Source organism: Scophthalmus maximus, chromosome 5 (assembly GCF_022379125.1).
Source record: "Scophthalmus maximus strain ysfricsl-2021 chromosome 5, ASM2237912v1, whole genome shotgun sequence".
Lineage (NCBI taxonomy): Eukaryota > Metazoa > Chordata > Actinopteri > Pleuronectiformes > Scophthalmidae > Scophthalmus > Scophthalmus maximus.
The window spans coordinates 13986572-14005076 of NC_061519.1; the positions used below are offsets into that span (position 1 = coordinate 13986572).

An 18505-nucleotide genomic window follows, 5' to 3' on the forward strand; every position below is an offset into this window, starting at 1 on the left:
TGGAGGAAAAGCCAAGATAGTATTATTTATTACTTGAGTGTCGTTTACTATTGTTTTATCTTGTCACTAACAATGAATAGAAACATCTGAAAAATTTGTAGATTGGGTGGGGGCGGGGCAGGGGACGGTGCCGACGAGCGGCTGCTCCTCTCTGATTGGCCAGTCGTCCTGCCGATCTCCCTCACCGCTCTGCGTGCACCCGCTTGTGCCGGGGCTGTCTGTCAACCTAGATGCGCACGAGCCACTGCAGGTGCAAGGCTGGGTACTGGGTCAGCCGCTGCAGCGCAGGAAGGAGGATAACACATCACCCGCTTCAGGGTAAAAAAACCCGGCTTGTTCGTCGTTGCGCGGCTCTGTTGGGCCTGACAACAGCAACGGATGGCATGCTCGTAATTTGTCGCTTGTGAGCTGCGGGGTTTTGGATGAAAATGCAGTCGTAAATAACCTTCATTTGACATAGCTGGGATGCTTAGCTAGCTGCTGCTGCCGCTCCTAAATACTGGTAACGGTACGCCGCGCTAGCATTTAAGGTAGCAATGCTAGTCCGTTAAAATGCTGTTTTTTAACGGGTAAAAACTGTGTTATTGTTGTTATTTCCTTTTTATTAACCTGTCACCTCTTGGTCTTCGTTCGAGTGGAGCAGTGCCGCGTGAGACTCCGCCTCGACACCGCCGCGTCTCATAGGTTGTCCCTGCAGCTAACACGAGCAGGTCGGTCATATATAAGCTCCGGTGTGGACTGATGATGCGTTTCAGGCCGCGTCGTGAATCGGGAGTGTGTTGTGTTCAGGGCCCAACAGTCGTGTACATTGTGCCAGTTTTTTTTTTGGGGGGGCTCCAACACACCGCGGCCCTACGAGGACAAGTGTGGCCAACCATATGCTCATTCATGACTGCGAGGTCCCCTGCCCTCCTCCCTGCACGGGAGGGGATAGTCCGTTTAGCCGACGCTTAGCCTGCTAAGCCCCGCTGCTTCCGCCCTCTTATCTCCCGTTGGGCGGAGGTATTCGCTCCTTGTCCGACCAGTATTATTGACACGGAGTGGAAACACTCAAGGCTGCGACTGGGTATTGGCTGCCCGTATTGACACAGCCTCGTAGCAAAACGGTTGAATTATTGTATTCCCAGATAAAGCATGTGTCAATGAGACATGCCTGGGAACCATACGGAGTGTGGCCCGACCTCATCCAGCAGACGACAGTGACATCATTTAACCCCATCACTGGCTGAAAGGGTAAACACAGGGCTGCTCCACTGTGCCATGTGAAGTCAGATGTGATGTGTATCTCGAGTTCCTGTGCTTGTTGTCTGTCATGACGTGTGTCATATGCTGCATATGAGTTTGCAAGAGAACAACCCAAACTTTAAAGGCTTAAAATCCATTAAATGAGTTTGATATCCTACATATTGGGTCATCTCAGTACCGTACGTGCTTTCTGTCTCGAAAAAGAAGTGAAAATTTTCTCATTTGTTCTTCAATCCAAACCCCACGCAGTATTAAATGTTCGTTTTCTCCCCCCTCAGACTTGTGTTACGTCCGTCACCCTTTGACATAATACCAACATTTTTTGCATGATGTTACACTAGTAATTTTGTCCACATGTGTTTAATATCTGTGGGGTTCTGAGGCGTTGACGTCGCTGTAGAGCTCAGGCAAAAGGATATCTGAAACTGCTGTCAGTAAAAAAAAAAATAGTCAGTCGTTTCCCTCTGTCATATCTGTTGAATGTGGTGACTGTGTGGTTTCTAAATCAATTGATCTTTTAAATGTTTCTCCATCCATTAACCTTTGGCAACAAGATCAGCGGAAATATAAAATTGTGCAATCTAATTGACACAGACTGATAAATACTTAAGCAGAGCAGTGAGTGTTATTTTTTTTTTCAGGACCTGACCCTTTCCCACTGTCAGAGTGGATTGAATTCAATATTTTGTGTTTGTGTCGTTTTTTGTGTTGCTCTTGTTATATGGGGTTTTATTATAAGGTTTAGTTATTATTTCTAATAAGAGTAATGCTGTTTCCTTAAACCTGCTGTCGTGTGTGATCTCTATCCCTGCGTAGATGGCGTCTGCAAATGCCACATATGGACAGAAGGAGTCCTCGGACCAGAATTTTGATTACATGTTCAAAATCCTCATCATCGGCAACAGCAGCGTAGGAAAGACTTCCTTCCTCTTCCGCTATGCAGATGACTCATTCACACCAGCCTTCGTGAGCACGGTGGGCATCGACTTCAAGGTCAAGACCATCTACAGGAACGACAAGAGGATAAAGCTGCAGATCTGGGTGAGGAAGTGGACACATGCTTGTCGATTGGTTGAGGTCACCTCAGGTACAGATTGTCTAGTGGTTCCAAGAGTAGGTTGAGCAGGGTTTCTGAGGGTGACAAGAAATGTGGAAAAACTATTTTGGGAAAACGGATGTTCTCCTCTGTCTGGCACTTCACTCTGAGCTCCTGCAAAAATGTTTTCAAAGAAATGAAAATTCACCGTTGCTGTTTGTAGCTCTTTGTTTTATCGGTGTTCTGTTTTTAACACCACTGTCCTCAACTGTGCTGTCAGGAGTCAGGCTCCATTGACAGAGTGAAGTTGTAACAGGTGGTCATTTTTATTATAATTCATTTTACATTACATAATTACTACAGATGCTGCAATAAGTGTTTCCTCCAAAAGTCTGATATTTATATTTCCCGTCCAAATGGCAGTGATGTGGCACACGCTCAGCCTAAAGTAGGTTTACAGTACGATTGGGAAAAACTATTAACATTTGTCTTCTTTAATTTTGTTTCCTTGCTGTTACAGAAAAGTTATTCCTCGATTCAAACAGACTGCGTTTATGAACAATATACTTAAATTCAGATGCAGATTCCACAAATATTCCTGATACAGTATGAAGCTGTAACTCACCATTATTTTAATTACAGTACCAATTAATCAATGTCAGAAAACATCTAGTCCAGTTTCACATAGTCCAAGGGGATATCTTCAAATGTTTCCAACAAAATGGTGTAAAACCAAAATATATTCTGTTTACACTTATGCAAAACATTGACAGCAAGTGCTCACATTTGAGATGCAATAACCATTCAATGTTTGACATTGACTGATCGTCAAGCCTGCAAAAAACTAGACCAGACTAACCAGAGTTAAGGTAAATTGCTTTTTGCCTGCAGATCATCATAGGAATGCATGTTTTTTCCGTGCTGCCCCATCACATCTGTGACTTCAGCACTCTCTGTTATCATGTAGCTGTAATAATTCCCAGCTGTTAAACCGGCCTCTCCAAAATCGTTTCATTTGCGTGTAATGGCAATACCCTTGAAGTGTACTTAACATGAGCCATAAAGCCCGACCCTGGGACCAATTGCTTATTACATGCGACACCAGAGGAATACCTAATGTTCATGAGAGTTTGGCTCAATGTTAAACTCAGACAATCATCGGGAGGAACATGCACAGCCATTAATTGTTTGCAGGTGACAATTATTTACACAAAGAAAATGGGAGAAAAAAATACCCGCACACTGCTGCGTTGTTACCAGTGTTTCTTAAATGTTGAATACATTCAGTTGTTCAGAATGTCATGTTTGAGTATACTCAATAATACAATGGTGTTCATGTGTTGTTTTTTTGTTTTGTTTAGGACACTGCTGGCCAGGAGCGCTACAGGACGATCACCACAGCATATTACCGGGGAGCCATGGGCTTCATCCTCATGTATGACATCACCAACGAAGAATCCTTCAACGCTGTGCAAGACTGGTGAGAGACCACTGAGTGTGCTTGTCTTGTGTCTATGGAGGCAGCAAACAAACTAACTATCTACTAACTATCTCTGTTCAGCTTTCTTACTGTTGGTAGCACATTTTCCTCCAGCTGAATTTCTGAGATCAGCTGTTGCAGGAACAGTCAAACGGATTTGACATAAGACGATGTGATCTAATTATCTTGTGCTTGTTTTCAGAAGAAAAGACTAGTAAAACCATTAATTATGTTGATTATGATAATTAGTTGTTTTGTCAATGTCAAGTTTGCATGCCAAATGAAAGTACTGCTGGTAAAAGTCGAACCAGAAAGAAGCATGACAGAAAATAATTGTTCCAAATTAGTGGTTTAGATAATTGCTTTAAACCTGACTTGTTTGAAACCTGATTGTTTGGTAATTGTGTTTTTGATTCTTGTGAAGCTCTCACTAGTGCCATTAAACTAGAATGCCATCATAATCAACAGGAAAGTTTGTTATCGAAATGAATGTTTTTTAAATTTATATATAAGCTACATGCAGACGAAGCATGTATGTCAGTTATATTACAGTACTGTGCCACCTTTAGCACCAACAGGTAACGGGCTCCGTTCTGGTTCGCACACCAAACTTAAAACCGTTCGGAGCGTTTGACCAAATAAAATCTGTCAATCGATGCACCCGCCATCTTGCTACATTGTGTCCTCCTTTGACGTCCACGATTACAGTGGCTCTGCTTAGAACTGGTTGAAATGCAGGCCTGTTCGCTAGATGGCACCAAAGTCAAATAACCCCGTTTGTGTGAAATGGCTACTTGATCCAGGACTTTCTGACGAACTGGAATCGTAATGAAATGAAATGTGCTTCTGAGATTCACTCGGTCCTTATGGCTGACCACCCTGTGCTGAAATCTGCCGACAGGTCGACCCAGATCAAGACATACTCGTGGGACAATGCTCAGGTGCTCTTGGTGGGGAACAAGTGTGACATGGAGGATGAGCGAGTGGTGGCTGCAGAGAGGGGCCGGCAGCTGTCGGAACAGCTGGGTGAGTCGGAAAGAAAAGTGGATACCACGTCACTGTTTTCATGTGATGAAATTATGTACTAATATGTCTCAGAGTGCTCTTTAAAGAGCCTGATAGAGGGCAAAATAAATTATATATCTGTTATTAGTTCTGAATGTAAGGTTGCCAGTGTTCATTTATGGGGTGATATGCAGTTTTGTAAGCGGACATCCTGTTTATTATCTACTTTTTTAGTCTTTTTAACTTGTCACACTACAGAATTTCACATTTTCAAATGGATGTGGCAGAGGTTGCTGTACATCACAATTAAAAATGCAGCTGTGAAAGTGAGCGACATCAACATGACTCCCCAGTAGCAGCATGTGTCACCGGGTACGGAAAGTGAAGCCAATGCAGAAGTGCCTAAAATCTGTATTCTCTGGAATGACCAGCAGAGGGCGAATCAACTAGTTGCAAAAAGAAGTCAGTTTCTATAGAAGTCTATGAGAAAATGATTTCTCTACTTGATTTATAACATCAGTAAAACAACTTCTGAGGAGTTAATGGTCTTAGTCTGTAGGCCAAAGTCTTCTCAATACAACATGATGTTCATTTAGTAAATTATGGTTTCATTAATAGTAAAATACACAATAAAGCATGCACTGGGGCCTGACTATAGCTTGATTGACAGCTAGTACCGTCCAATAGGTGCAGGTGGCTCCTCCAAATATATTTACTTCTGGTTTCAAAAAACCAACATGGCGCTGGACAAAATGCTAAACTCAAGGCTTATAGACAGCACAAACAAACCAATGGGGGACGGTCTCTGTTAGGAAACTTGCAGATTCACAAAGAGCAACCTTTTTAATTTTTTGACACACTCCTTATTTATGCAAATTTCTATAATTTTGCGAGTGAGCTGAGCTGTCTTAGTGTAGTCATGGTATCATGTAGTTTGACTTGAGTTTGACACAATTTCAAAAGCCCAACTAATCGACTTACGAATGGATTTCTTTAAGAAATACTTACACAATTCTGATGTATCATTATATATGTGTCTTCACATTGGAACCCTCCCTCTGCCTCTGTCACCCCTCCTGGCAGGTTTTGAGTACTTTGAAGCGAGCGCCAAAGACAACATCAACGTCAAGCAGACCTTCGAGCGTCTGGTGGACGTCATCTGTGAGAGGATGTCCGAGAGTCTGGACAACAACGACCCGGCTGTCACCGGAGCCAAACAGGGGCCACAGCTCTCCGAGCAGCCCCAGAGGTCCCATCAGGATTGTGCTTGCTAAACACAACTGTACACACACACACACATAAAAAAACTCACACACACACACTGCCATACAGAGTCACACCACCTGGCTGCTTTAATTCTCCACCCCTCTCACTACACTATCCATTCAAGAGCCAGCTTTCCCCAAAGAGCCGGTGTTTTTTCAGACATGTCATCCCCGGGTTTTTTCATGGTGGTAATTTAGTCAGAGGGGTGAAGAAAGTTCAACAAAGGTATCAACAATCCCAAGTTTCCAAGTCGTCTTTATTTCAAACTTGTACACTTACAGTATATAAACAAACACACACATACAAAGCTAAGACTCCATCATTCCTCACTGACGTGTCTGCAGTTGGGGTTTAACTCTGAAGGGTTGTGAAGGGAAAGATATTCTCCACCTCCAGGTCCCACTCAGCACTAACGCGTCAAACCTAAATGGATGCAAAACATTTGCTGTTGTTTGACTTTTAGTCCCCTTTAAGGATATATGTTTTTTGCCGTGGATAGAGTCGATGGTTCTTTTTATCGTTCTTTTGTGTTGGTAGGGTTTGGTTTTGAGCATGTGAAATCTCTCGTCCTCCCCCAGTGTTGAGTTTCCACAGGTTCTAATTATGGTCCAGGTTTGACGTCCAAACAGGACGTTTGAAAGTTTACCTTTACTTTTTAGGAATGACTGTAAGAAAAGTCACGCATATCAGTTTGCTAGTTAAATTTGCATTGTTATAGAATTCATCTTGGCCCCTTCCCAGAATTTTAAACCTTTTTAAAACCAGGTTGGTCCATTGTAAGAAGCTGCGTAGCCTCTGGGCCTGCTAGATTTTTGATCTGTTGTTTTTTGTTTTTTAAAATGTTGTCACTATTTCTAAGACATGACAAAATAAGAGGTTAGGGGATGTCTTTCACCGCATGGGGAAGAGTGTATAAATGTTTAAAAGTGAATAGATGTGCATTTGTAAATGCATATATAATATGAATACATATATAATGAACACATTATACAATCTGAATGATTCAGGATATTGGATTCTTACCTGTTCTTTAGTGAGAGTTGCATGTTGTCTAACCATTGATGGTTGACCGGATGGTTGTGTGAGTTGCTGGCTGAATTTGAACCCGTCTGTTGGACAGTTCCAGAACCAAACGGGGCTCAGGGCTTCACACGTTAAGCCCTTAGCCCCTTCTCGTTGTATTAACTTTCATTCACTGCATTTAAGTGTGCACCATGCACTCGCTAGAAAGGCACGTGATTGGCTGTGAGCACTGGTTCGCCAAAGCGCTGCCATCCCCATCGCCTTCCAGGTAGTTTCTAACAGTCTGTTACTGTAAATGATGTTTTCATCTTCATCTGAGAGAGAACATGATGTTTTTAAAGCACGCTGAATGAGTTTTATTTCTCTCTGATGCTAAGGCTTGGGATTAGTCGGCTCGCGTACACAGGACAAAACATTCTGTGAATCCTGCCTTTCACGGCATGTGGAAATATGTTCAACACCTAAGTTATTTCAAAATATACCTTTATTTATTTTGTATTATTTATAACTATTTATTTTTATGATGGTGTTCTTCCTAGATGACGCAATGCTATCTGCACTTTTAATTGCTTCAATTGTTCCAGCTTTTAAATGACAAACTATCTTTCTGTTTACAGCGAGCGCAAAGCTTAACATGCTTCCTCCAGAGGAAAATGAAACATTCCAGTGTAAAAGCCTCTGTATCATGTCCACTAGGCTTTGGTGGGAAGTCTGTTTGTCTTTTGATATCAGTTATGTAACCTTTGAGACTTGTTAGTGTAGAAGCCGAACGGTTCTCACAGAGCAATAGCAGTTGTTTCTCTCCACGCCCAAATACATGCAGCCCGCTGAAGGTTTGTACCACACGTACATACCATTATGTGGGTGTGTGAATGTACACTTTGTGTAGAGGCATTTGTCACATTTGTTCTTTCCAAAGAGGTCAAGACAGCATTATTTGGAGCCAAAAAAGAATGCTTGGTACACATCTCTGGGCTTGTCTTGTAGAGCTTTTCTACTGTACTCCGCGGTACATGCTTTAAGAAGTAAACTGAATACACTGAACACTTCATTAAAAAAAAAGTGACGATTCTCACAGCGTTTGTTCACTTTTGACTTGTCTGTGGATTTTTGTTACTTTCAGTTTCTTGTTTTTGCTACAGCTGTAAACTGGCCGATGACTTACGAACACGTGTGGATCCTTTCCAACTCTCCTCCTCCTCTTTCATTAATAACCTTTGTAAATAGGACTTTTTCTGACCGTATTAGTTGTGTTAATTGTGCTGTTATTCTGTAATGCCAGATTTGCTAAGATGAGAATTCAATAAACAAAATTCTAAATGCTGGAGTTCTGTGTGGGTTACACAGTTCTTCCCAAAGATCACGTGATGTTTCAGAAGTGGTTGAGAGTAAATGTTGTGCCCACCAGAGGGCACGACACTGATAATGTCTTCTTCTGTGCCCTCAACAGAAGTTTGACCATCCACGGCTGGGTTCAGCTTCTCCACTGCACTTAACACAACACCCGCGGTGTCTGCGTGGAAAGATAAAGGTGAGGGTTTATAAATGTACAATTGTACAAAGCAAGTGGGGCCTCCTGGCCCGATGATGAGAGACAAAACACACGAGCTGTAGTAATGTAGTGAATTTAATAAACGTCAGGTACGGACTTGAGTCACTTACACGTGGATACATATGTTTTTTCTCAGCACGTACACGCACATTCATGGAAGTCTGGCGACTGAAGAACTACACAGCAGCCACCACGATGGAAAATCACAATAGTTTCTGTACACAAAAGCGACAAGGACATGCAGTGTTCATTTGTTTTTCCGCAAAAATAATAATAATAAACGAGGGAACAACTAGAAATAAGACCATATGTAAAATAAGAAATGCTTTTCGTAAATAAAATATATATATTTGTCATTTGCTAAGTGCTTGTAAACAAATAAGGCATTATATTACACAGTCGGTGACAGCACTTGGTCACACCGTTTGGTTGCACTCCTGCTGAGACTGTCCAGCTGACAGATGCATACTATCCAACACCGGCAGTCCCCTGGATAGCAGTTTGCTACATGGCTTCCCCCCCCCCCCCCCCAAAAAAAAATAAAAAATAAAATAATTAGGGCAACAATAAAAGTCTGCTTGCTGCATAACACTGGCAGATTCCCATGAACCAGGAGCGGCTGCGGTCCAAACCTGCTGCTGCACAACCGGTCATGTTCCAGGGGAACTCGTCTCTGTTCCTCGGTCACAGCCTCGTGTCCGGGGGGGGGACACACTCACCAAGGCCCCGCGTCGAGGCTCCGAAAGAGGGTTTTAGGATACAAAAAAGGCGAATGTCCATCCTCGGCACATCGTCGAGAGAGCTGGAGAGAAGAGCCGGGACTTAGTAAGCCTGCACCTGGTTGGGTAGAAGCTGGCACCCGCTGCTCACGTGGTTCATCACCTTCTGCTTGAGCTGGGCCACCTGCTCCCTGAGCACGCTGGCCGTGGAGGCCAGCTCGGTGTTCTGCGTCTTCAGGCTCTTCACCTTGTCCTCCAGCCGAGAGATCCTCTCCAGCTTTCTCTTGCGGCACTTGGAGGCGGCTATCCGGTTGCGCAGCTTCTTCCTCTCCGCCTTGATGCGCTCCTGGTTGTCCATGTCGATGGGGGACAGCGGGGGGCTGTCCCCGAAGCTCTGCATGTCCGGCACCGTCTGCGGCTCGTCCTTCACCAGGCCGGCGGACTGGAGGCGCGACAGCGCGGCCGCGGCGGCCGCCTGCTGCTGCGCGCCGGCCAGGTGAGCCGGCGGCGGCGGGAAGGGGATGCTGTCCGCCGAGTAGTTGGAGACGGCGGCGCCGAGCGGACTGGCCGCATATCCGTTCAGGGTGGTGTACACGGGGAGGTCCGACGCCTGCAGCCCGCCGGAGCCCACCGCGTTGGCAGACGCGAGCAGCTCCAGTCGGTCCACGGAGACGCAGCCCGCCTCGCTCAGCTGGTTCTGCTTGTGCAGATCCTCCAGCGCCTTGACGAAGCCCTCGGCGAACTCCTGCTCGTCGCTGGCGGACTTCGGGTAGAGGAACTGGGAGCTCGGGTGGCCGGCGGCGGTGACCAGGCCGTTGGACTGGATGATCAGGCGCTCCAGGTCCGGGGAGGTCAGCTTCAAGAGTCCCAAGTCCGGCGAGTTCAGGAGTCCGTCCGTGTCCCGCAGCGGGTTGGATTTGAGCGCGGAGCTCTGGTCGCCCAGGTTCAGGTTGATCTCCTTCTTCATCATCGTGGTGTGGGAGTAGGTGTTGGAAGCCCTCGCAGTATTCACCTCGGTTCCTGGGTAGAGGGTTGCTTCCATTCTACACCCTCACTTGAGGGAGGGTTGAGCGTTACGCATTAAGAACTGTTGACCAGGCACATGAGGAAATCAGCTGATCCCTATTGAGCGCGATCCCGCTCCCGAAGCTCCTTGCTTGTGGTCGCTCGGTCACCTGTAGTGTTGTCGTGCCTGAGGGGCTCCGATGTGCGTCTCCTGCGCGCGGCTGATAGCGTCTTTTCCCGATGGCACGTCTGCTATGCGCAGCGCCAGACCTCGCTCGCTTTCTAGCCCTAAAAATTCCATTATGTCACTCCAGAGCGCGGAGATTGGCCCAAAATGACGTTGGTTTCCGGTTCAATTTGAATAAGGGGCCGAGCCGGTCTTTATTGCCATGGAGACTCTAGGTAAACTACAAACAGTGCAATGCATTGTGGTTTGATGTCATAGCATAAAAAAGCTCAGGGTCGCCAGAAGAGAGCAGAGACTGGGCGGGGGAAGGTGTGAGAGGCGAAAGCCAAGGAGAGGAAGAACAGAGGAGAAGGATCTAAAGGAAAGGTTCCTTCAGCTCGGGCTAATGCTGCTGGGAAAGAAGGAGCTGTTATAACCACGACACTCTCTCCTCTTGTTGGACCTCATCAAGAATCCGTGGTAACAGTCATTCTCCAGAGAGAGAGAGGGAGGGGGGAGGGGGGGGAGAGAGATATGAAACGAGGTGTGTTACAAACGCCTCAAGCTGAAAATGTTTCTCTGGAAACTGAGCATGTAGAGAACACGGAGACAGTGACAGTAGAATGAGGAAACGTGTTCTCCGTGATTGACTGTCAGCCTGAGAGGTTTATGGACATTTTGTTCCAGAAAGTACAAGGTGATCATGAATCAAAAAAAATGGAGCACAAACATTAAGAAAGCATACCCACTATTAGTATATTATATAGTAGAATACAATAGACAGAAGAAGAGAGCAGAATGGATGAAAAGAATAGAGAATCGACAGAATGTAATAGAACATAAAGGACAGAATAGAATAATGTAGAGTAGAAGAGAACATATAGTTGGATTGAATAGAACACAATATAATTGAATAGACCAATCAATACAATACAATACAAGACATAATAGAAGAGAATAGAATAGAGAGGAGTAGTAGAGAACACATATGAGGACAGAATAGAACACAATAGAAGAGAATAGATCATAAAGGGTTTCATAAAAATAGAATGGAATAGAATAGAGAACAAATTAAATAGAATCGAACACAAATCAGATAGAATAGAATAGAATACTCTTTACAACATGAACTACAGTATGAATGTTACATAAGCAGCCAGTGACAGCAGTTGACATGCAGTTTGCTCTGACTGAGCCCTGTGGTGGTAACTACAGTAGAATATTGTTATTCCGCCCATACACAGTGTGGACGTCAGCAGACCGTCTGCATCAGCACCACAGAGCGAGGGGGAGCATCATTAGTTTCCATGGCAACACCAACGTCGCGAGTGACGCAGGCGAGATGGGGAGAGAAAGGTGAATGAGTTGAGGCAGGCGAGGCAGGGGCTGCCGGCGACCGCAGTGCAGGATGTGTGTGTGGTGTGTGTGTGTGTGTGTAGGTGTGATGTGGAGTGTGATTAGGCTCAGAGGCAGAAATAAATCTATGTTGAGTTTGAAACCGTACCGACTCTAATGTAAAGAAAAAGGTTTCATTTGTTTAAAAAATGTTCACCTCATAATATTCTCCCTTGAAAAAAAAAAATGTAATCTCCTCTATGCCAGTTTTGGAACCTCATAGGAAACCGTGTCCAGAGTGTGAGTCATTTCGCAACCCAGTGGGCGTGTGCTGCAGGGTGGAGGAATGAAAAAAGAAAAAAAGAGGTGTTCCTCTAAGACGATATTAGATTATAGCTCTGCCTTTCCTGACAACAAACTGAGAGGCAGCCTTGTCCTCTGCGCTCAGGTGAAGTGTTTTGTGTGTTGTGTACGACACAGTTTCTCCTCCCTCACTCGGAGAAGTGTCCTCTGAACTTAACTCTCTCGGGACAAACTAATATGTTCAGCAACGCCCTGTGTCGCGCACACACCATTACAGAGCAGACATTCACACCTGACCAGCAAAACCACTGAGCAGCTCCACTGGGGCAACGGATTCTGAACTGGTCTCAGTAAAGGAGAAGAGGCTGTTTTTATTTTTATTTTTTGTTGACTTTAGCTGCCCACATTCATAATAAAGAGTATTTAGGGTCAGGCACAAGGAAAGAAAATGAGAGGAGGAAGGTTTTTTTTCTTCTGTTTGCATTTTCTTCTCCCTTTCTGAGAATAAAGTTAAAAAGTTGAGTACAAAGTTGAAATATCGTGAATAAAGTCGACTCCTCCGGTTCAATCCAGTGAGAGAAGTGACTGACAGCTGTGTGAGCTGCCCGTGTTCCATCTCTCCAAGCTCTGTCAGGTTTCTCCTTCAGAACAGACAATCTCTTCAAAGACCTAACTCTGATCACCACACTGTTTATGTGCTAAAAGAGAATTTACTTCTGACTATAACTGATTCCGGAGAACAACACAATTCATCTACACAGGGGTATCTTTTTTATCTTTTTCTAATTCTGACTCTTCATGAAAAGCTGAAACATTGTTAATTCTCAAGTTGACTGTGACCTGCTGTGGACAGATGCATGCCAGCACAGTAGATGGCAGTGTCATCCATCCAGATCTGGTGTGTTATTTCCTGTGAGCAGTGGCCAGAAGAAGATAGAGGCAGCCGGGCGCAGACTGTCCCAGGATTCTTGTTTTTCTTTTATTTGATCCCTGTATTATAAATCTATGACAGCGGTTGTTTTTAGTTTAAGTGGGGGATGATGGCCAACAAGAAGAAAGTGATAGTAACAGGTGAGAGGTAACATTTGGTCCCAGATCACAGTTCAATCTCTCATGATTTCTTCATGTTTTACTAACAATGCTGTTACATGTCAGAGGTTTCTACTTGTGTCTGAGACGGACAGTGTAACTATAACAACGTTATGTGTAAGAATAATGCTGCAGTCAAGAGAGAAGAGGTTTGTCTTTAGATAAGGAAACAGAAAGACAAAATGAAACTAGATTTTGCAACACAAATCTATATACGTCCTGCTGTGTCTTAACTGTGTTTTGTGCTTGACTAGTACAATTAATGTTTAACTTGATGCAACCTTTAGACTTTGAATGAACAGTCCTTTTTTATATTGAGCCTTATCACTTATCTCCATGACAGATAAGCATCCTCAATTACTCTTTATTTACCCGGCTACTCTGTGCACCATTGCTGTTGTGAGGATTCCTGGTTGATATATATATATTATTTTTACACCTTTTTTTTTTCCCCCTCTGCAGGCTTTGAGCCTTTCGGAAACCATGCAGTGAACTCCAGCTGGGTGGCAGTGCAGGTAATGAGTATCAGGTTGTCCATATTTTAACAAAAGTGCCAGTTTGTTCTCTTAAGCTTCACCTTAAATGATCCCGTTAACAGCCAAGGAGTTTTGTTTATTGCATGAAACAGCAACCAAGTGTACGAAGTTGTAAAGAGTGTACTGTTTGGTTGCCCACAGGAGCTGGAGCGATTAGGGCTGGGTGAGGCAGTAGACCTGTTTGTGTGTGAGGTGCCTGTTGAATACCAGGCTGTCCAGCGTCTGCTGCCATCACTGTGGAAAGAGCGCCAGCCGCAGGTATTCAAAGGAAATGAAACCACGCTTCCACCATATCATGAAAATCTAAAAACTAACCTTTGCCACCTGTGTCTTTTGTCGTCCTCCGCGCAGTTAGTAGTCCACGTCGGTGTTTCTGGATTGGCTACCACAGTCACTCTAGAGCAGTGTGGCCACAACAAGGGTTACAAGCGCCTGGACAACTGCAGCTTCTGCCCGGCCTCCCAGTGTTGCATGGAGCGCGGCCCCAGCTGCATTAGCTCAGTGCTGGACATGGAGACAGTCTGCAAAAGGGTCAACGCCTCTGACATCGGGGTGGCTGTGTCCGTTTCTAGAGATGCAGGGAGGTCTGTGGTTTTATTAACACATGCACACACTCTGTACATGAACTATTCAACTCATCCTGCTCATTGACCTCAACCAACTCAAATATATATATTTTATTATTTTTGTCAGCGTAAAATAAGTACCGGTGTTACCAATAGCATGAGGGTTTCCCGCATGCACAGTATCAGGGCCCTGAAACTAGAACTGCTAAATGGAATTCACCAATTACTGATGTGATTATTATTATTAAAAGTTGCCTGATAATCAAGACTGTCCTGTGACTCATCTGACTTTGAAGCTTCTTGGCGTCGTAACAAGCAGAGGCAGCGCCAAGTTGGCTCGCATCCTTTGTGTTTCTAACTGTGCTACTCTCACATCAATTTGATAAAGTAGAAATGTGATAACACAAACTTTACACGATAATACAACCAATCCTTTGCCCCTGGTAGATATCTGTGTGACTACACCTACTACACGTCCCTGTACCTGGGGCAGGGCCGCTCTGCCTTTGTCCACGTGCCTCCGTTAGGAAAACCCTACTGCAGCCAGGAACTGGGCAGAGCCCTTCAGGCCGTCGTATGGGAGATGCTGGACCTGCTGGATCAGGGTCGCACTGAAGAGGAGCACAAACATAACGAGCACTGCAATCACAAGCATCAACACCAGCACCACCACTGAGGACTGTCTCTCACAGACACATAGATCCACCTGATCGAAATGGACCACTGGCTCGTAGTTATGGTTTAATCAATGCAACTTTGAAGCCACATTTTCTAATTAGGGTTTGAGACTTAAAAAAATGTACTTTTACAGTCACAGTTTGAAAAAATGAATGGGTTTGAATTTCACATGTCAACTTGGAGCTGTGTGTCTGAACTGGGTGAACTGAAGTTGTATCTTAAAGATGTTGTAGGTGTCTGTTGTGGACACAACACCCGGACAACATCATCTGTTGCTGTTTTCTTTGTGTACGGCTGTGAGTTTGAAAGTGTCTTTAGTGTGCACAAGTATTTGGCATCGAGGAGTATGCGCTATGTCTGCCTCGGATCTTCCATAAGACTGTGAAAATTGACATCATCTCATTTATTTTTCAGTACTAGGAAGGTATAGTGGCGACAACTATGAATTGTATGGTGGCTCTCTGTTGTCTCGGCTTCCCTCCACTCCCAAATCCTCTTGGTGGGATTTTGCATATTGTCTTAAAGTAATGTTGTCATTCCTTGTTTTCTTATGCTTTTATTTGCACCAGAGGAATGAAATGAGCCGAAGAGAAACTGAAGAAACGTAACGATTCACACTTATAATAATTTGTTTATCTCAGGGAATATATTGTGCAACCAATCCGTTTGCTGTTTGATTAACAAAATGTTTCTGTCCTATGTAGTGCAGCTTTGCAAGGCAAAGGCATCTTAAACTTGTGCATAAATACTTCACATACTTGTTTCTTTGTTCCTTGTTGTCTTCAGTCAGATGTAACATTTCCTCATTTCAGCAGCATTTGAATTTCTTTGAAAATTTAAATTCTTTCGGTATCAATTTGGTATGGTTGGTATGGTATGTTTTTTTGTCTCCAATGTTTGAAAGGTTGAGAATCTGTGTTTGAAATTGATGATTTTTGGTTAAATTATCAAAAAACAAATGACGATGGACCATATTTTTCGTTTCTATACACACTTTCCAAGCATCAATGAAATTATAAATAGATAATGTTGAATTTTCTTAAAGAATGCCATGGAGGGATTTTATCAGCAAATAGAAGACTTTCACATTTCTACTGTTCGTAACTTAAGTGAACATGCTAATGTTATTTGACTTTATGTGATACACAGAGAACCGCACCCATGCCAACTGCTTGGAAACTCTTAAAATAAAGTGAGCTTATACCCTGCCAGAGCTAATCGTGATTTGTGATGACTTTGACTCTGGAATCTGTCTGCTGTGTCGTCACGTGCGCTTCCTTTACTCTCCGATTCCTCTGGTGCAGGGTGAGTTACAGTGATACTGGGTGTTGTACATCATGGTTGGACAGACCTGCTGAACTTGTTCTGACCTGACAGATCAGCACAGGACAGGGGGAAGGATCAGGATGTTCCACATCAGAGACAGTTTGAAAATGTAATATTAAGGACTGTATTTGATGTTTCAAAGTAGAAAATTGGTCCTAACTGCATAGACGAAAAGTCTAACACTGAAGCATTTTAGTCCAACTTTTGGGCACAAGAGTAAATCCATTTCTACCACCCCTCATAACCTACCAGTCCCAGCACCAGTACCAGTAAAAGGATGTATGAGTAGGCAAGCAAGTTCCAGTGGTAGATACAAAATAAAATTATATTCATATCTAAAAATAAAATGTCAAATAAAATATGAAGTATATATTATATATTATATATATTTTATTATGTGTTACCATGCGTCATTATTCATTAGTGCCTGTGTACAATACTATTTTGTGCAAATTCAGATTTCATTCTTTAATTTTGTAAGATATGTTGTAAAAACGCGTCGTATGTATTCATACATATATTATACTGTAAAATGTACAGAACAAGTAGTGTAATAAAACAGAACAAGTAGTCAAATATAAATTTAAATATGAAAAAGCTGTAATCACACTCCATATCTCAGGACTCAACCCTCCACAGTTGCTGCACAAACAAATATGAGCTATACGAGTAAATACAATATTAAAGATCTGACCTTGTTGCATAACAAAAACTTTCTGTTCACGTGTCTCCTTGTCTCCTTCCCTCGCTCCCTCGCAGATGACTCCCTGAAGGAGACGAGTGGTAGTGAAGGAGACGAGTGGGAGGGAAGGAGACGAGTGGTAGTGAAGGAGACGAGTGGTAGTGAAGGAGACGAGTGAAGGAGACGAGTGGTAGTGAAGGAGACGAGCGGGAGTGAAGGAGACGAGTGAAGGAGACGAGTGGTAGTGAAGGAGACGAGTGAAGGAGACGAGTGGTAGTGAAGGAGACGAGCGGGAGTGAAGGAGACGAGTGAAGGAGACGAGTGGTAGTGAAGGAGACGAGTGAAGGAGACGAGTGGTAGTGAAGGAGACGAGTGGTAGTGAAGGAGACGAGTGGTAGTGAAGGAGACGAGTGAAGGAGACGAGCGGGAGTGAAGGAGACGAGAGAAGGAGACGAGTGGTAGTGAAGGAGACGAGCGGGAGTGAAGGAGACGAGCGGGGGTGAAGGAGACGAGAGGAGACGAGCGGGAGTGAAGGAGACGAGTGGTAGTGAAGGAGACGAGAGGAGACGAGTGGTAGTGAAGGAGACGAGCGGGAGTGAAGGAGACGAGCGGGGGTGAAGGAGACGAGAGGAGACGAGCGGGAGTGAAGGAGACGAGTGGTAGTGAAGGAGACGAGAGGAGACGAGTGGTAGTGAAGGAGACGAGAGGAGACGAGCGGGAGTGAAGGAGACGAGCGGGGGTGAAGGAGACGAGAGGAGACGAGCGGGAGTGAAGGAGACGAGTGGTAGTGAAGGAGACGAGAGGAGACGAGCGGGAGTGAAGGAGACGAGCGGGGGTGAAGGAGACGAGAGGAGACGAGCGGGAGTGAAGGAGACGAGTGGTAGTGAAGGAGACGAGAGGAGACGAGCGGGAGTGAAGGAGACGAGTGGTAGTGAAGGAGACGAGAGGAGACGAGCGGGAGTGAAGGAGACGAGTGGTAGTGAAGGAGACGAGAGGAGACGAGTGGTAGTGAAGGAGACGAGAGGAGACGAGCGGGAGTGAAGGAGACGAGCGGGGGTGAAGGAGACGAGCGGGGGTGAAGGAGACGAGAGGAGACGAGCGGGAGTGAAGGAGACGAGTGGTAGTGAAGGAGACGAGTGAAGGAGACGAGTGGTAGTGAAGGAGACGAGCGGGGGTGAAGGAGACGAGTGGTAGTGAAGGAGACGAGTGAAGGAGACGAGTGGTAGTGAAGGAGACGAGCGGGGGTGAAGGAGACGAGTGGTAGTGAAGGAGACGAGTGAAGGAGACGAGTGATAGTGAAGGAGACGAGTGGTAGTGAAGGAGACGAGTGGTAGTGAAGGAGACGAGCGGGGGTGAAGGAGACGAGCGGGAGTGAAGGAGACGAGTGGTAGTGAAGGAGACGAGTGAAGGAGACGAGTGATAGTGAAGGAGACGAGCGGGAGTGAAGGAGACGAGTGAAGGAGACGAGTGGTAGTGAAGGAGACGAGAGGTAG

At 44.7% G+C, this 18505-nt stretch overlaps 3 protein-coding genes across 6 annotated transcripts; 2 read left to right on the forward strand and 1 right to left on the reverse strand.

Annotated features, from left to right (window-relative positions):
• Positions 1 to 145: 145 nt before the first annotated feature.
• Positions 146 to 8382, forward strand: rab3aa (RAB3A, member RAS oncogene family, a). 3 transcript variants are annotated; one of them, XM_035634106.2, is made up of 5 exons: positions 146 to 318; positions 2062 to 2286; positions 3643 to 3761; positions 4663 to 4787; positions 5850 to 8382. In XM_035634106.2, exons 2-5 carry the CDS (start codon positions 2062 to 2064, stop codon positions 6038 to 6040), a joined length of 660 nt encoding a protein of 219 aa, XP_035489999.1. In that variant the 5' UTR covers positions 146 to 318; the 3' UTR covers positions 6041 to 8382. The 3 variants fall into 3 exon arrangements, with proteins under 3 accessions (XP_035489999.1, XP_035490000.1, XP_035490001.1); XM_035634107.2 differs by lacking the exon at positions 146 to 318 and adding an exon at positions 349 to 710; XM_035634108.2 differs by lacking the exon at positions 146 to 318 and adding an exon at positions 874 to 1233.
• Positions 8383 to 8666: 284 nt separating this feature from the next.
• On the reverse strand, positions 8667 to 10934 carry LOC118310795 (transcription factor JunD-like). The gene has a single exon (XM_035634092.2). It carries the CDS (start codon positions 10366 to 10368, stop codon positions 9430 to 9432), a length of 939 nt encoding a protein of 312 aa, XP_035489985.2. The 5' UTR covers positions 10369 to 10934; the 3' UTR covers positions 8667 to 9429.
• A 567-nt stretch (positions 10935 to 11501) lies between these two features.
• LOC118310801 (pyroglutamyl-peptidase 1) lies at positions 11502 to 16215 on the forward strand. Of its 2 annotated transcripts, none has more exons than XM_035634103.2 (5): positions 11502 to 13206; positions 13687 to 13742; positions 13902 to 14018; positions 14112 to 14344; positions 14774 to 16215. In XM_035634103.2, the coding sequence occupies exons 1-5, from the start codon at positions 13173 to 13175 to the stop codon at positions 15000 to 15002; spliced, it is 669 nt and encodes a 222-aa protein (XP_035489996.1). In that variant the 5' UTR covers positions 11502 to 13172; the 3' UTR covers positions 15003 to 16215. The 2 variants fall into 2 exon arrangements, with proteins under 2 accessions (XP_035489996.1, XP_035489997.1); XM_035634104.2 differs by having other exon boundaries at positions 12648 to 13206; positions 13687 to 13739.
• Positions 16216 to 18505: the final 2290 nt, after the last annotated feature.

What these genes read in the sequence shown, in the direction of transcription:
- rab3aa (XM_035634106.2), top strand. Translation starts at nt 2,062, where the DNA reads ATGGCGTCTGCAAATGCCACATATGGACAGAAGGAGTCCTCGGACCAG. An exon ending in TTCAACGCTGTGCAAGACTG is followed by an intron (nt 3,762 to 4,662) that starts GTGAGAGACCAC and finishes ATCTGCCGACAG; the next exon opens with GTCGACCCAGATCAAGACAT. An exon ending in GCAGCTGTCGGAACAGCTGG is followed by an intron (nt 4,788 to 5,849) that starts GTGAGTCGGAAA and finishes CCCTCCTGGCAG; the next exon opens with GTTTTGAGTACTTTGAAGCG.
- LOC118310795 (XM_035634092.2), bottom strand. Translation starts at nt 10,368, where the DNA reads ATGGAAGCAACCCTCTACCCAGGAACCGAGGTGAATACTGCGAGGGCT.
- LOC118310801 (XM_035634103.2), top strand. Translation starts at nt 13,173, where the DNA reads ATGATGGCCAACAAGAAGAAAGTGATAGTAACAG. An exon ending in GAAGAAAGTGATAGTAACAG is followed by an intron (nt 13,207 to 13,686) that starts GTGAGAGGTAAC and finishes CCCCCTCTGCAG; the next exon opens with GCTTTGAGCCTTTCGGAAAC. An exon ending in GGAAAGAGCGCCAGCCGCAG is followed by an intron (nt 14,019 to 14,111) that starts GTATTCAAAGGA and finishes TCCTCCGCGCAG; the next exon opens with TTAGTAGTCCACGTCGGTGT.